This window comes from Thalia democratica, chromosome 4 (assembly GCF_965202585.1).
Source record: "Thalia democratica chromosome 4, ktThaDemo2.hap1.1, whole genome shotgun sequence".
In the NCBI taxonomy this organism is placed as follows: Eukaryota; Metazoa; Chordata; class Thaliacea; order Salpida; family Salpidae; genus Thalia; species Thalia democratica.
Window position 1 is genome coordinate 55,815,815 of NC_139168.1, and position 18,538 is coordinate 55,834,352.

General features: G+C 26.1%; 1 protein-coding gene across 1 annotated transcript in view; it reads right to left on the reverse strand.

Annotated features, from left to right (window-relative positions):
• LOC145835083 (splicing factor 3A subunit 1-like) overlaps positions 1 to 18,263 on the reverse strand; it is a 35,038-nt gene extending 16,775 nt beyond the window's left edge. Inside the window, exons 1-13 of the mRNA XM_082942626.1 lie at positions 18,212 to 18,263; positions 13,558 to 13,756; positions 13,338 to 13,441; positions 13,075 to 13,256; positions 10,754 to 10,907; positions 8,357 to 8,507; positions 7,917 to 8,015; positions 5,911 to 6,017; positions 4,929 to 5,048; positions 2,651 to 2,807; positions 1,211 to 1,329; positions 320 to 466; positions 97 to 174 (exon numbers count right to left, since the gene is read on the reverse strand). Of these exons, the coding sequence (XP_082798752.1) occupies positions 97 to 174; positions 320 to 466; positions 1,211 to 1,329; positions 2,651 to 2,807; positions 4,929 to 5,048; positions 5,911 to 6,017; positions 7,917 to 8,015; positions 8,357 to 8,507; positions 10,754 to 10,907; positions 13,075 to 13,256; positions 13,338 to 13,441; positions 13,558 to 13,756; positions 18,212 to 18,244 (1,650 nt within the window). The 5' untranslated portion in view covers positions 18,245 to 18,263. The remainder of the gene's footprint in view (positions 1 to 96; positions 175 to 319; positions 467 to 1,210; positions 1,330 to 2,650; positions 2,808 to 4,928; positions 5,049 to 5,910; positions 6,018 to 7,916; positions 8,016 to 8,356; positions 8,508 to 10,753; positions 10,908 to 13,074; positions 13,257 to 13,337; positions 13,442 to 13,557; positions 13,757 to 18,211) is intronic.
• Between the last annotated feature and the right edge of the window lie 275 nt (positions 18,264 to 18,538).

An 18,538-nucleotide genomic window follows, 5' to 3' on the forward strand; every position in this document is an offset into this window, starting at 1 on the left:
AGCTTAGTTTTAAACTTTGTGTTAGAAAAATATTTTTTGCCATTTTAACCTAATAATATATTAGAAAAACTACTAAAATAACTGCAATAAACTAACAGGAGCAGCCCTTAGTTGTTGCACTACAACGTTAGAAGTCGATACTTGAGTATTTGATTTATTGCCCTGTTCACCTGTCTAATATTAATACTTGTTGTTTTACTCTTATTTTTGTTATACTAGTTAAAACAAGATAGTGAAAGTTTAAAACTCGAACCTACTGTAACTTAAATTTCATAAAAAAAGATTATAAAAATAAAATCAACTAAGTACAAATACTTACTTTGGGTCCAATTTTCTCTAGTTTTTCATCAGTTAGCAAACCTAAAGTCTTTTTTGTGTATTCAATTTGCTCTTCAGCAGTAACTTTACTGCTTGCAAGTCTTTGCGCCTCTCTTCCGCTACCTGAGTGCCCATCCCATTGCACCGACTTTAATAACAAAACAATTGAAACAAAAAACTTTAAAGGTTAATTGGTGTTAACTTTTTACAATTAGTAAATAAAATAAACAATTAAACTACCAAAACAAAAAAAAAGTGGGTGTTCGTCTATACAAATTCAGACAATTTAAATATATAAATATTAGTATCTGTTAATTATCTCTTCTAATAAATTTCTTTATAACTATTTTTTGTACTAATTTAATCTTATTATTTACTTAAGAGAGCATTTTCAATCTTTGAAAAGTTTTCAATATTTTCTGAGATACATTTAAAATAAGATTCTAAAATACTATTTTTTTATTAAATTTTAAACTTCTCTTTTAATAATTGAAAATATTTATAGTCGTAATATTAGTAATAAACCCTAAAACAGCTTTTTTAATTTTTTTCATGTATATAACAAATTTTGAGCTGTGGCCCAATAAACATTTTTTCTAGAGTTTGAAGTGTTATGTAACCAAAAAATTTTTTTTTTTAAATTGTAACCTTGACCTGAACATAAAAAGAGTTAACAATATAGAAAAAAAATATGCACTTACAAATATAAAATAAACTGCTAATTACTTCAGCATAATACTGTTTTAAATGAACTGTAAACTAGGGGGCAAATAGTTTTTTTTTTCTTAAAACAGCAATCAACATATAATTATAGCAATAAGTATTTTGATAATTGTTAAGCTGTTTAGAGATAAACCAAATATATAACTTTTGTAGTATTAATTTAAACTACATTTGATGGCTGGTCTTTTTCGGTCTCTCCAACTTTTTTTCCTATGGCCGTTTCTTCGACACCAAAAATATCAGTACGACGATCAGCTAAGTCTCTTAAAGAAGCTGAAATATCAGAACCTGTCATAAATATTATGAAGTTAACAAGCGAACAAATATGCAGCAAAACATGATTTTGTTTTCGAGTCAAACTAAAAATTAAGTTAAAATAATAGTAACATTAGTATATGTATAGTCTATTCTAATCATGGTTAAATAGAAATCAAGATTTATCAATAAATATTAAACTTTATTCAGTCATCGGCAAACTGCGGTCTGCAAAGCGAAAATCTCGGGTCCGCAATAAACTTTTAAACTAAAAATTTACCTAAAAAACCGACAAAAAATAAAACTTTTGAATAAATAACCTACAATTAGGCTCTTAGTTAAATGATAAATATTTACTAGTGCTTTAGTACTAATTATTATATCAAATTTGTGATTTAAAATAGTAGTTTTTAAACTAACAACACTAATATTTTATATAACTGCAGCCCACGGAAAACTATTTTATTGGGGTTGCTATGGATTTAATTTTTCGATTTTTAATTAAAGTTAAATCATTAGTAGTTTAAAAAAAATGTTTAATACTTTTTTACAAACAAATTTTTTTAACTTATTTTAGTCGCTGACCTAGTAAAACTTTGAACATGTATTTTCCGGAGAATTATGAATTATTTACTTTAAAAATAATAGATTTAGTATACTTCAATAAAGTTCAAAGTTAAAACATAAAGAAATAATCTAGAAAACATATATTTGAACTTTCTTATACTGCTTTAGCTAACCTATTGTTCGAAAATACCCTACAGAATTTAATATGTTTAAGTTACTTTGTTTAATGTCAGTAGAAAAGGAGTTTTTTATTATCAAAATTATATGTTGAGCATCTACTAAAAATTTAGAAGTTGTTGCAATACAGAAATTATAAAAAAAGATAGTTTAATAATTTTAGTTTGAAAATAAACATACTTTTTAATAAAAAACATTTTAAGAAGCTACTACTTAAAAGTCTTATATTTTTTGTTTTTATAAGATGCTTTTTTATCAATATGTATAATGTTATAACATAAAATGTATAAAAATATACGTAAAAAAATATTTTTGAAATGATTTACAATCGTTGATTTTATACAAAGCTTTACTCTCTATAACAAGTTTAGCACGATTCTGGTCCACTGTTTATTACAAGACAGGTAAATTTTTTTTATTTATACTTGTAATTGTTTCTTGTAAAAAAACGTTGCTGACGACGCGTGTTGTACACAGAAACAGCCTTCCAAATTGTACTTTATTTTTGTGTAGTAAACTTTACAAAAATTTATACGTGCTATATACAATTTAAAAGTACTAGACTTATTTGAAATATTTTTGTGGTATGTATTTATTTTAATCAATCTACCAGCTGCATAAACTTCATCTTCAGCTTTCTTTTGCTGTATTTGCTTTTCTCGCTCGTCTTTCCAATTAGGGTCGATCAACTGATACTTTACGTGCTTTTGAAGATCTGAAGCTTTTACTTTCTCTTGTGTAAATGGTGATATTACATAAGTCTCGTCCTGAGCAAAATAGATGGTTAATAATAATTCATATTACTTATTTAAAGATTGAGACGATTAAATATTAAGCAAACTGTTCTATTTAAAAAAATTACTTTCATCATATATTTTTTAAACATAAGTATAACTAGTAAAAAACTTGTTATATTTGAATAAAATTTAAAAGTTACCTTATTTATATAAAAAAAAATAAAAAGTATACTATGAAGAAAACTAAAATGTACTTTTATAAATTGTACTTACTTGTAATAAACAGGGTTGCCACTCGTTTTTTCAATTTTTTTTCCAGGTTTTCCAAATTTCTTCCAGGTTTTTATAAGAACACATTTTAGGGTCTACTTTTAGTTTTAAGTGAGTTTCTATTTAAGAAACTGTGTTAAAAAGTATAAAAATATTGAAAAGATATTGTTAAGTTACTTTAAATGTGTTTTATAATAAATCAATTTTTTGATGATGACAAAAAATCTTAATTATATGATAAATTTTTTGTGTCAAATCAAAATTTTACAACTGAAAATATTTAAATTATTAAAAATTCCAGGTTTTTTGATCAAAATTCCAGGTTTTTCCAGGTTATTTTAGCCTAAATTGTCAAATTCCAGGTTTTTCCAGGTTTCCAGGTAAAGTGACAACCCTGAATAAATTGTAATCTATATTGTAGAGTAACATTTTAATAAATATAAATAAAATGGTAAGAACCATTAAAAAAATCAGTCACAGTCTTATACAACCACTTTGAATAGATCTTTCGTTTATTAAAAAACAAACATTTTCAATTCTTATTCAAATAGAATCTATTTGAATAAGAATTGAAAATGTTTGTTTTTTAATAAACGAAAGATCTATTCAAAGTGGTTGTATAAGACTGTGACTGATTTTTTTAATGGTTTTTACCATTTTATTTATATTTATCTAAAATTCAATCCTGTCCGGTCTTTAAAATCAAAAGAGGAAGACTACCTTCATCCCATTTTAATTTCTAGTAACATTTTAAAGTTCAAAATATCAATTATTATCAATTAGGAACAAATAATAGGACTACAGCGAAACTTGACAGCCCTACAAAACACGGCCCAAATAAATGTGCAGTATTTTTAAGACTTCCATATTTAGGAAAGGAAGCTAAGCTTTTTGAAAACCAAGTTTTAGAAACCGCTGAGTAGTATAAAGTATTGAAAAGATACTGAAAAACTACTTTAAATGTGTTTTTTTATAAATTAAAAATTTGATGACAAATTTTTTTTTAATCTGCATGGTAGATTTTTGGTGTCAAATTAATTATTCACTTTTAAACATGTAAATACTGTTATAAATTCCAATTTTTTTTCAAAATAGCCTAATTTGTCAAAATCCAGGTTTAGTGGCCACCCTGTAAGTAAGGTTGTCATAAATTCTATTAAACAGATACTTTACTAATTACCAAGAACATAATTTTTAAAATGTTATCAGGGTCGCTATAGGTTTTCATAAAAAAATTCAAGTTTTTTAAAGTACGTCTTTTTTGGCTGTTTTTAAGTAGTAAGTTGATCTTAAATTTAAAAAAGATGTTTTTAAATAGAATTAAATTACTTAAAACATCAAGTTTTTTTTATTTAATATGTTTGTATTCTATTGCAAGCTGTACTAACATTTTGAATCAATTTCTTCAACATTATACTCAAATTATTGTTCAAAAAAGTTTAAAGAATGATGCTCAAGGAAATAAAAGTGAATAACTTTTTCTAGCCAACATCTCTTCACAGGTGCGCGCTTTACAACATATTTGTAAAATGCGCGATTTTGAAAAAATATTGCTCTTTTAAACAGACAACATAAAATATTTCTCTATTCTTACGTACAGATCTATTTAGTATTCAACAAAAACTTATTTTTATTTACGAGCTTTGAAGTCTACCTACAAGACAAAACACATCATTTAACTACCGTCTTAAACATAATACGCTTTTTTATTAATTGTTTCCGCGACTAAATTTGGTTTTAATGGCATTTTTTTGATTTTATAAAATGAAGTAAGCGATCTCGGTACATTACGAACATAGTTTCATTTTGTAAAATTTTTTTTTTAAGTTAGGGAATTAAAAAAATTCTCGAAATGTTAACACAATTAAATTTGAAACTAACTTGCTGTCTGTTGGCTTGTTTCTGCTTTTTAGGATCATAATCCTTGATAATTTTAGATTGATTAGGAGGTTTTTGCAGATGGAGTTGTGGCATGACAGTGGCTTCCTCTTCTTCATCAGACTGTTTGAAAAATTTATGTATTTATTTATTATATATCCACTGCTTAGTTTTTAAAGCACCACACACTTATCTAACAAATCTTATTTTAAAAATTTTGATAGTGTATCTTAATATTACTTCACTTATATAACTTTTATTTAATATTATGATTTTGTAGAAAAGTTAAACAAAAAACACATAACACGTTTGACAAATTTGTCTCATAAGTTTAAGTCTATTCACTTTATTTCTTTTAAATATTTTGTTGCTGTTAGTCAAACAATTTCAGTATTTAAAAAGCTAGTTGTAACATTTTAATATTAATATAAGAATACAATATCTTTGAAATACTTGTCTTTAAAAGGTTTGTTAATTACAAAGTAAAACCGTAGAATTAAATTTGAGACTTTTCAAACAATTGTATTTTAACTTTACTTAGTAATCTACTGGATCCAAAGTATGTCCAGGACTTTTTAATTAGAACCCTTTTTAAAGAAAAAACAATATTTGAAGCAGAATTATAAATAGTTTAGTAAAAACTCTACTAATTTATAAGTTTTTAATTGTACTATCTGCAAAAATAGTCACCAAAAGAATCTTTTTTATTTCCAATTTAAGATCCGGCCATACCAAGCCTAAATTTCATAAAATAGTATTCAAGGTATCTTGGCAGCCCTGACAATCTCTACGTTTCTACTCTTTGAAGCAATAAAAACACAAAAAATCAAAAACTATCGTAGGTATAGATAAACTGAATGACTCAAGCCCAGTTTAGAATTTATCTTTAATAACATTAAAATACAAATATCAGAAAGACATTTTCTATAACAAATAGTGGTAGGACTTTAATGAATTGATTAATCTAAAAATTAAAAAAATAAACTTCTTCCATATCCATGTCTTGACGCTTGAATGGAATACTAGAAGGAGTAACACTTTTATCTCCAATATCTTCAGTTTCTTCTTCCAGAGCAGCACCTTTCTCTTTTTCTACAAATTATAGTTTATGTTTTATTATGTTTATAACAAATCTAAAATTGTTCATTATTTGTTGTATAATGATAGCTTAGCTAAAATCTGTTATGTTGTTAATAAATAGTTTTTGCAATTATTTTCTCAAACATTTATAAGTAAAACAAATTTTAATAATTTACTTATTAATCTAATGTAAGTTTCGAATCTCCAGTAAATTGTGGGCCGCCGTTTGCCGATCCCTTCACTACTCTATGTTTAAAAAATATAGTATAAACAATATAAGATGTAACGTTAAAAGGCGTTAAATCCTGGAGATCCTGATAAGCTAAGCTTATCGGAATATATACCACAGATGTTCCTATAAATGTAACTTTTTGTAGACAATTTTATAATTTTATGTTTTTATCCCAAACTTTGTTTTTAAACCATAAAGTTCATTTATAGTTACTACCTACATAAACTTTATACATAATTAAACATGCTTTTTCTGCTTTTTTCTAATGTGTGTTAATATTTTATAGACTCCATAGATCTGTTCTTAAATTTATTTGAGAGCAGTGAAACGCCGTTAGTTGAAATAAAGTTTTAGCACAAGAACATCTGTAGTATAAACAATAGTTATAAATAAGTATTTATAAAAATTTTCAGTTTTCGCAAACCATTTTTCGACAAAAATTATGAAACAACTTTAGTAAATTTTGAATTTTAAAAGAGTAAAAAAGGTTAGACTTTAATTATCACAACTTCTGAAGTACTTGGGAGCAGAAAAAAAAACAAGTAATCCAGTTTTCTCCCATCTTGTAAAAGACTTGGTTTGAAATTTTACTCAATGTCCACTTGACCACACTTTTTAGTCGATTGTGTAATAATTATCCCAATTTGTTTAATAAATTATAGAAAGTAAAAAGCTACACTTTTTTTTACTGAGTTTATGTGACAAACTTAGCATACACGCTTCATAGTTATACATTTACAGGGTTCGTGCGCGAAATTCCTTTTCATTTAGCCTGACAGAGACCTATTTAGCCTGACATTTTTTCAAAGTAGAAAAAATCACCTTCAGATGGCATTTTGGGTATCGGGGGTCTTAATTAGCAAATTAACGCAATAAAAGTATTCACAAAACTACTTCTAAAGAAAATAAAAATTCAAATGAATTATTTTTCAACATCTATCAATCGCTTACTCAGCAACTTGAATATTTTTAACTGGTCATTATAATTTCTGCTTCAATGAATTCATACATTTATTAAATTTTAGGGCTTAGTTACATCCACCACTTATCACCCATATACAGGGTTCGTGTCAATTAGTACTTGAATTCGTGAACTATAAGTTACATGACTGGACCAGAAGCTTTTATTAAAACAGAAATGTGACTTAACAAACTGCTAAGAGTATTAATCTAAAAAGTATTTGGTATAAAGCCTTTATATTAGAAATTAAAACAGTTTAACCAACTAAGCTCTGAAAAACAAAACTCATGTAAACAAATTCAGACAAACAGCTAAGTTGTTGAACTAAACTGTAATGTTTAAACTGTACTTTTTTATGAATTTTTATAATTATGACGTATATAATCTACTAAAAACAAAATAATGAAGATTCTTAAAATTATTTCAGAGATTCAACAAAAGGTTTTAAGCACTTATTTTTACAAAAAACTGACTGATTTTGTCTTTAATAACTAAATCTTTATTTAGAAATAAATTCACATCTCAATTTGATCTTAATTTAAAAAAATTCATGCATTTGAACTGACAAAAACTGAGATTCTCAAATTTTTAAATATAAAAACTGATTTAGCCTGACGTTTTTCAACTTTTTTCAAAAAAACTGATTTAGCCTGACGCGCACGAACCCTGATTTAGTTATTGTACTTACTTGTAAATACTTAGTTAACATCTAATTTACCTGAATTCTGAAGAGATTCTTCTCCATATTTTTCAATTCTTTCTTGTTGCAACAATCTTGCTCCTAGTTCATCTATTGTAACAGGTGCCGGAAAATTACCTGAAAGCACATTTTAGATAGGGTTTTAATAAACATTTATGAAATATGAACATTTGTAAAAAAATAAAATTTGATATAAACAACATTTTATATAAGAAAACCTGAATACAAGTAATACTTTACTTTACCACAATTTTAAGAATGTTAAGAATTTAGTTAGCTACTTAAATAATAAAAATTTTATTTAATTATACCATTTAAAATATAATTGTTATTTTATCCGTATTTTTTTTTTGCTAATAATTTAGGTCTAAGTATTTTTATATTAATTTGTATAAAACTAATACGACGTTTTAAAATGTGATGTTCTACAATTACATAATTAAAAGTTCAGTTTTAACCTTGTTCTTCAGCAAAAAAGTCCACAGTTTCAACAACAACAAAATCATGCCAATCAATTTGAGCATACATCTGTCGCTCTTTCTCGGCCGCAGCGAGTTCTTTTTCTTTTTGTCGGGCTTCGTGACGCGCCCATTCTACTCTATACTCGACCTATCGGTTATTATTTATATGCTTATAATCAAAATATTATAATAAAAAAGAAATAGCATATTTCTTTCAAGATTCCATAAAAATTAAGGGCGTAGGGGAGTCCCAACACTTTTTATCGAAATTTGACCTAATTTTATATAGTTTTTACTAAGCTACATGATGCTTTTTACAGATTATAAAAATTTTAAATAATTTTTGAGATATAGCCGGTCGAAGTCGGAGGCAGCAATAGGATCCTTACGGGAAGGGGGGAGAAAATAGACTATTTCACTAAAAATCTATCTTTTCCAACGTTTTTTGAGATAACTACCTCAAAATTTTAGGAAGTGTTTCTTGATATATTTAGAAAATTCTGTCGGAACATAAATTTTAAAAATCTAAAAAATAAAAGTTTTACAAAAAAAAATGTTTCATTTGTTTATTTTTTATAAAAAATTTCAATTTTTTTATTTTTTTAAAATTGTTTCCGACAAAAATTTTTAAATATATCAAGGAACACTTCCTGAAATTTTGAGGTAGTTAGCTTAAAAAACTTAGGAGAAGATAGATTTTTAGTGAAACAGTCTATTTTCTATACTACAAAATAGTATAAGATTAGTAAAAAACTGTACAATATTTGCGCTAGACATACAGCGTAGCTTATTGACCGTAACTTTAATATTTTTGTGTCTGATAAGTACATTTGTGAAGGTTAAATTTTTTTAATTTACTTGCGTTAAAAATATTTTAACTACATAAATGCAAGAAGATCTAACTTAACTGTAGTTGTAACAGCTTACTTTAAGAATACTAAAAAATATTTTTTTAAACCATCAAAATATTTTGTAAAATTTATAAATCATAATTAACTGTTCAAAATATAGGCTTAATCGTTTGCTAACAAAACATCCTAGTGAAATAATTTCACTGGAATATAAATAAAAACAAATTAGTAATCAAATGTTAACGAATGATTTGTTAACACACAGAAACATATGTTAGTACAATAAAAGAAGATTACTGTACAATTTGTTTTTATAAATCATAATTAATAAATTTTAATTGAAGCAAATTAATAAAAAAAAGTAAAATCTATGAAAATTTAATAAAATTACAAAAAAAATAAAATAAAACTAAAATCAACAATACATTGAAAAACTTTTGTCTTTAAGATAAGAATTAGAATCTCAACTTTTTGCTAAAGTAAGTAATATATTTTTAGTAAAACTATATCAACATTAAGTTTAGTTTAAGAAAAAAGAAACTAATATTTTGATGATTTAAAAATTAACAAGTTTTACTGGTTGACAGGGTTGCACTCGTTTTTTTTTTTAATTTTCCAGGTTTTCAAAATTTTCCAGGTTTTTAAAAGTACACATTTTTGGGTCTATTTATAGTTTAGAGTTAAGTTAAAGGTAAGAAACTGTGTTGAATAGTATAAAAACATTGAAAAGATACGGTAAAGCTACTTTAAATATGTTTTTTAAGAAAAAAAATTTTGATGATGACAAAAAGTTTTGATTTATTTGATAGATTTGTTGAGTCAAATCGAAACTTTACTACTAAACATGTGAAAATTGTTAAAATTCCAGGTTTTTCTAGTGATTTTTGTTCGAAATTCCAGATTTTTCCAGGGTTTTTTCAAAATTTCTCAAATTCCAGGTTTTTTGGTCTAAATTGTCAAATTCCAGGTTTGTCAAGGTTTTTCCAGGTTTCCAGGTAAAGTGGCAACCCTGGGTTGAGTTAGAAATGATCAGGTTAGACGTGGTAGTGTTAGAAATGATTGCTAGTTAGTAATGATCAGCTCCCAATACAAATAACTACTTTAATTATATTTTCCTCACAAAAAAAATGCAAATAAAAAAACATTATACTTTATAATATACATTCAGTTTGTCAAAAGATGACATTAATAAAAAATGCTTACAAATAGAAACAAAAATATAATCCATAAATTTATAGGTTTTTAGATATATTTTACTAATCATCAGATTTTATCATTTAGACTTTGAAAGAAGTACTTATATAAATATTTGTACACTAATTGTTTTAGTTACTTACCTTTAAGGGCATAAGGGGGAGGGGTAGAACACTTTTGTCTTAAATTTAGTATTATTTTATTTATTTGAATAAGATTTAATAACATAGAAGCTTATGATAAATTTTGTAAAAAAAAAAATGTTGGACCACCCTATGCCTTTAAGCTACAAACTAAGGAGATTTTGTAACAAGGTATTTTTTTTAATACTTTAAATTATGTAACTTACATCTTCAAGAATAATCTTAGGATTTTCAATTTCTTTCTTTAACTTTTCAAGGCTACTTTTTTGTGGGATAAGAACTTTGTTATACTGTTCAACCATCTTTGTAAAGTAAGTGTAAAGTGAATGTTGAGGTCTTAGAAAGTCAAACTGATTACTCCTGAAAATTCAAGTTAAAATTACATATTAAAATACACTATTTTGAAAAAATTTAAAAACATTTAGAATTCTATAATGATTAGAAAAAAAAAATTTTCATAATTTTTATAGTAATTTACAAAACAACTTACTTGTTAATTTAAACTGATATAAAGCCTAAGATCTAAAGACAAATACCTAAACTATTCTAAAACCATTTTACATTCATTATTAAGGTTGCCAATCTTTAAAAAAAATGTTGATAGTAGTAAATTGATATACCAGATGGAGAAAATTGGGATACCCAGATGAATTTTTTAACTCAGACCCAGCAGGATCTGAATCATTTTTTTAAATTAAGATCCAACCAGAGATCAGAAACATAGCAAAAACGCCAAATCCAGATCCTAGATCTGGTAGACCACTATATATAATACAGTCTTAATACAGGTGGTCAAAGCGGTTGTCTTTATAGTATGCACTTGTAAATGAAATTCAGTAAGGTAAAAAAAAATCTATGCGTGTTTTGTTATTTTCATTTAAATATATATAATTATTGAAAAAAGCTTTTATTTAAACGAATTACTTTTGGTCATTTTGAAACATAATCGAAGAAAACATCTGCAAAAGTCTATTAAACTTCCATGTGCTAATAGAAAAGCTAAAGTTAACATATAGTCCAGGCTTTGGATCTAATAGATTTTTGCGGGTGTTCTTTTAAACATATTACAAAACAAGAAAAAATAAAGAGTTAAAAATTATTTATATTTTAGATCAGGGTTTCCTAAACGTTTTTTAAAAAGGTACCTTTTAAAAAAAGCTATGGCCCCCCTCCAACAACGCCTAAGACCTTTTTTTTATGTTTCAAATTATGGCCTTGTGACTCCCCCTTTTACGGCTTCTAGCCCCCTAAATTTCTTCTTTTTTCACAATACCTAGTATAAATTTCAAAACTACCATTGAGAACGCCTAGGATCTTTTTTTTGCTCTTCATCATTGACTCCGGAATATCTATTGTGAGTTTCAAATTATGTCCTCATGGCCCCTTTACAGTATGGCCCCCGAAATTTCTGTAATGGCCTCTAAGGAGGCCACTTGGCTTAGTTTAGGCATTATGTTTTTATTAAGAGGTTTCAGTGGGAAAAAATCCGACCTTATTAAGTGTAAATAAAATAGTAAAAGGTAGTTTACCGGTTACCTAGTTTTACTAACTTTAATAAGTTTTACTATATATAAAATATTTGAATAAGGTCAAAATATTTCCCACTAAAACCTCGTACGAGTAGAACAGTTAATTTGCACTTGTATAATTATTTTTATAAGCTCTTTACCTAGTAAACTGAATATTTTTTTTTACAGTCAACACAAATATTTATATATATAAAAATAAAAGAAAAAGACAAAACTATTGTCAATTGGTCACAATCGCAGATCACAGTATTCTCTTCTACCCCTCATCCTAATCTGTTCACCTAAACATTCTAAAAAACTTTGTAAAGGTAACAATGTCAGTCGAAACATAAAAATATATTGTGTTTTAAAATAATAACTTATATTTTCCTGGTCAAGTGTGGTCAGAATTTATTTTGAAGTTATTTACTGTGCAGACTTTTGAAAAGGTTGAAAATCACTGGGTTTAACAATAAATTATCATTGCCTTAAATTTCAATTTAGCACTTTCAGTTTTACTTACTAAGTACTTATCTAGTAACAATGTGTCTAATACTATATGCATGCAAGCAACTATTAAATAGACTTAGTAAACTAGTATCTTTATATATATGTGCTATTTATGTTTAATAATAAAAACCAACCTATATTTATAATTTGTTCTTAAGATAAACTTTATATGTTTTTTGTCTCTTTTTATTTGTCTTTCTTTCACTTTAATTAGCCCAGGTATTATTCCTAGGTCAGGCATAGGACAATAAAAAAAAACAACTTGAACGCAAAGTATGGTTTTTATTTACAATATTAAATATTTTTGATATTCAATACCTAAGAGTCTCATATATTCTATTAATTCTAATATAATTAAAACAACTTTTAAATCCAAGACAGGACAGTTTAAAAATATTTATTTATTTACTTTATACTAAATAATAACTTAATGTACTAACATTATCAAATCATAATTTTTTTCTTCTACATGTATAAATAAAGTTACATATATACATAACATTAAAAACCTAGCTTCCTTGTTCATTATGTGATTAATGAAAGTTCGACCATTTTTAGCAGCAAAAAGTGCAGTCAAGCGCACAATATCTAGATCAAAAGCAGATATAGAAGGTGGATCAGCAATATATTCATATTCAGCTGGTGGATCTTTCAATTGAAGTTTTTCAAGAGCTACTTGTACTGCAGCTGGCTGTTAATGTTATAACTTGATTTTTAAATTTTTACAATGTTAAGTAGCTACAAAAAAAAACTCAAGAAAATTAAACATAACCTTTGTAGGAGCTGCTACTGGTTGGGGTGCAGCAACTGGTTCAATGCCTTTACCTTCCATGAATTCATTAAGTTTGTGTTTATAGTATGCATGATATGGATCAGCTGAAAAAACATACTAATGAAATAATGTACTTTAATAATACTAAAACTTTAGACAACTTTTAAAATTAAAACTTTTATAATTTATGTAATACATAATTCAAACAATGTTGACTTACTGTCAGACAAAAAATTAAATTTTTGATTGTTTTGTTCATTCAACCGTATTTTAGCTTCAAAAGCTGCACCATTTCTACAAACAAATGAAGCTGTTTTGTCTACAATATTCCTGACTTCTGGTGGAGGATGAATTATACCAATAATTGATTTTGAAGATTGTGTCTCATCTTCTTTTGGTTCTGGAACATCACCTTTCACCTTTAAAACATACTTTGTAACCAAATTTTAAACTTTAAAAACTTCGATTAAATAGATTAAACCCACAGCGATATATAATGAAACAAACCTACAAGTTAAGTAAATATTGGATGGTCTAAAAAAAATAAAATGACTATTATAAGGGGTTGGTAATACTTGGATGATGTTTTATGTACAAATAGACGTCATAATTAAAAATGAAAAAAAAATGTATCAGTAATATAGTATTTTTTGCAAACTTAAGGGCATATGGGCTTGTTGGATCTAGATGTGTTCTAGCTACACTGATTTTTTTTTGAAAGCTTTGAATTTTTAGAAATTGCATCTTAAATTCTGATTAGATACATAGAAAATAAAAACTACCAGTCATCCTGAGTTAAAAAAAACCGTCAAATTATCCTGAGTTAGAGTACCCTGAGATTTTCTAAAATTTCAAAATATAATTAGTTTCCCTGAGTACTCTGAGTGTGTGACAACCCTGTATGACGTCATAAATAAAAAAAAACAAATTTGTCTGTAATATAGTATTCTTTGCAAACTTAACGGCATAGGGGGATAAACAGCTTTTTTTGAAATTTAAACTTATTTTATATAGTTTTTACTAAGCTACAAAATGCTTTTTACAGATTTAAAAAACTCAATACAACTTTTGAGATATAGTGGGTCAAGGTTGGAGGCAACAATAGGTTCCTTATTGGAGGCACAAACTAAAACGGCAAAAATAGACTATTCCAGTTAAATTTATATACTCGTACGTTTTTTGAGATAACTACCTTAAACTTTTAGGAAGTGTTCCTTGACATATTTAGAAAGTTTTGTCAAAAAGAATTCCTAAATAATCAAAAAAAAAAATTTCATATAAAAAATAAACTAAGAAAAGTTTTTTTTTTGTTTTTTGATATAATTGTTTTTTTTTTTCTGAAAGAATTTTTAAAATATTGCAATAAACATTTCCTGAAAATTTGAGGTAGTTATCTCTAAAAACGTAGGAGGAGATAGATTTTTAGTGATTTCTAGTTATTCACCATTTTAGCTTGCACCTCCCATAACAAACCTTTTTTTGCCTCCGACTTTGATTGGCTAAATCTGAAAAATTATTTTGAATTTTTAAAATTCATAAAAAGCATCTTGTAGCTTAGTAAAAACTATATAAAATAAGATGAAATTGTGAAAAAAAGTGTTCACCCCCCTATGCCCTTAAAAAGCAAATTCAGCCTAAAATTTACAGTTAACTAATTTCAATTATTTTTATTCAATTTATGCAGCTCAATATTTAAGTGATAATCATGAAAAGTTATTGATAAATACACAAAATAAACATCACAGTTTGATTTAATAACTAAGTTGTTTATTTGTATTAGTTTACAATGGCTGCACTTTTAAGAATTTAGTTTGTTTAAATGTTTTAAATCTATTACTTAATGCTTTAAACTTCAAATATATTTTAGATTTTAAGTAATAACAAATTTATTTCTAGATTTTACAATTTTCTAAAGTCTATTTTAAATGTTATTTACAAGAACAAACCTTAGCTCTAAGATATAAGATTATGTCTATATTTTCATAGTAGAATTATATGTTCTAAAATATTTTAGTTCAAATACTTGTGATTTATTTACTTGTTAAGATATTGTTGTTTATTTTAAAAGAAGTTTAAAAATATTGTTAACAATAAAAAAAAATAATTTAAATTTATTATATAAATACAGTAGAATTATACTTTATAAGACGTTTAAGTTTATAGCAGTTGTAATTTACTTTTTGGCAAATATATTATTGTATTCAAGCTGCATTCTATTTTTAAAACTCAACATAATCAAAAAGAAATTACTGTTTAAATACTTTAGTTTAGAGAGTCATAAAAACTTGAAGTTTTATAGAATTCAGAGATCTTTGAAGTAAATGGTAATACTCCTGAGGAAAGACTTGTCTGCTCTTGTGGCAGAAAATCATGAAAGTTTTAGTGTTCTTTACCAACAAACAATGATGCATTATTGATTTTAGGGGTTTCTTCCATCAATTTTTCTAATGACATAAATGAAAATGTTGTGATAGGGCATTGTTAAGACTTATTAACTAGTAAAGAGTCAACAAAAAATGGTATATTGCCACTTGTGAGGTAAAATTGATGATGGAACGGAGTAACAAAATAGATTACCTCATGAGTGTTGAAGCTAGAAGAAATTTGAAATGGAAATATCCACGTAAATCTGATATGCTGAACTTGCACCTAGTTTCTTTTTTTATTATTTTAATGGCAAACGGAATGTTTCTAATGAGAGATATATTATTTTTTCACCCAATTAGAATCATTGGTAAAAGAGCTATCTTCAAAGACAGTTAAAGGGTAGTTGTTTTATAGTTTTAGTGTTAAATATTATGTTTACACATTTATTACAAACATATAATCCGTTAGCTTTTATCAGTATCAATTATTTGTACTGGACAAGACCTTAAAAAGTATCCTGTGGTGTATGACTTAATAACGGAAAGGTTCTTTGTGCACTAGGTCCTAGGACTGAATATTTAAAACGTTTTTTGTTGTTCCAAAAAATAAAATAATTTTAAGTTTTTTTAAGTATTAATTATTTTTCAGTACTTAATGAATGATACAGTGCAGTGTTTGTTTTATTTTACTTTTTTCTTTTTATTCTGTCATCGTGTTCAATATAGTAACAGTATTATAATCTTGTCAAGCAAAAATATAATCTATTGTTATTGTCTTATTTGTAATAAAGATAGGAATAATTATTTTAGGTAATTTGTTTACACTTATAACTAAATAAAATTTTAAACTAACAAAATTTACAAACCTTGTCACTTAAACTCTAAAGGTAAGTAATTATAGCTATACAATTTAATTTTACAATAAAAAAAACAGTTCATACTAAACAACCAGCTAAGCTTTTTAAAATTGCATACTTTATAGGATTATGAGCTTTTTATAAATACAAGGTTGCCAAATGTCGTTGGTAAATTTTCTCCAGGTTTTCAAAATTTCGTTCAGGTTTTTAAAAGTACACATTTTTGGGTCTATTTTCAGTTTAAAGTTAAGTTTAAGGTAAGATACTGTGTTAAATAGTGTAAAAACATTGAAAAGATACTGTAAAGCTACTTTAAATGTGTTTTTTAATAAAAAATTTTTGATGATGACAAAATTTTTTTATCTGCATGATAGATTTTTTGTGTCAAATTGAAATTTTACTACTGGACATGTTAAAAGTTGTTGAAAGTTCCAGGCTTTTCCAGGTTTCCAGGTATTTTGGCAACCCTACGCACAAAAGGAAATTTAAATGTCTTTAAATGCATGCCAATAAACTTAAGCTTTAATCTAAGATACAAATTATAAGTTTAGGAATTGTATAAGTAATTTTGTTATTATTTTACAAAAAAGGCTTAATCATACTTTTTTGATCATTAGATTACAAGCCTTTTGTAGACTGAGACCCGGGTTTTGTTCTTTTTTTAATTTTTCAGCCAGCTACAACCAAAAAAATCTACTGCAGTCTTGTGGTCAGATGATTGAAATTGGTATGAGCAAACCATCATGTTAACTTGAGCTTGTCTCATTGCATACAAAAGTCCAGGCTAAGGCTTTGTAGATTTTTGCTGATGTTATCTTTGTTACTATTAAGTTGAAATTTTTTAAATGCGTGATTTATAAGGATCAAATCAGTTTTGAGGTGTGATTTATGAAAAATCAAAGTCTTTAAAATTATTTATTTAGATTATTCTTAACAGCCAAAACACATCCAAATCCAAACAATCCATACTAATTTGACAACATAACCAAAAAATTTACAATACTCCCTAACCCTACTATTTATCTTATAAACTTAAAAACAAATTTAATTTGACACCTAAAACTAGAGCTTTTTAGCATATAAATAGTTTATTTATTCAGTAGCTAAAACATTAAAGTTAGGGAGAGACAACACAAATTTGCAAGCCAGATTTTATTTGTTAAGCTAAACCCTGTTTTTGAAAAAAAATATTGAATGATTTTAAAAAACTAAGCATACTACTCTTAAAATGCTTTTCAGGTAAATTTGGTTGTTGACTAGAAAAATTTCTAAGCAATACTATATATCAGTAGTGTTCCAAGTGTGAACAAAATTTGTTATTGGGTGCATGAAACTTATAAAAGGTGGAAGAAATTTTTAAATTTTTAAACCGTTTTAGATGTTTTATGTAGTTCAAGGTGAATAGCTAAATAAAAAATGTTTGGTCTTTAGCATAATTTAAGGTTGGAGTGCACTTTTTTTCAAGTTTAGTGTCAGACCTTAAATACAGTGAAGATCATTGATATAAATAATAAACAAAAAAAATTTCATGAATGAAGTTTAATTATGCATTAATAGTTTTGAAATGTTTTAATTATCTTTATCAATATCAAGATTTGACAGGATCTAATAAAAAATATTAAAAGTTGAATTAAAATAGATTTAAACTTACCCTTATATCATCTTGCACAGCAACTGGAGCCATTATTGGTAGTTTAAAAAACAAACCTAAAAATAATTTTATGTCATTATTGTTTTTATACTCAATTAAATTCAATCAACATCAAAAGAATTAAATACATTAATTTTTAAGATTAAATATACATAGATGTGAGTTATTAGAGAGTGATAGATTGTTCTACTAGTAGAAATTGTTATACTTACAAACACGCACTATTCCCACCCAAAAATGATTATTATTTTCTTTATATATTTTTTTTTTAACTTTAACTATCACTTTTACCCCTAGCCCTAGGTCAGTTTTCAGATTTGATTGGAT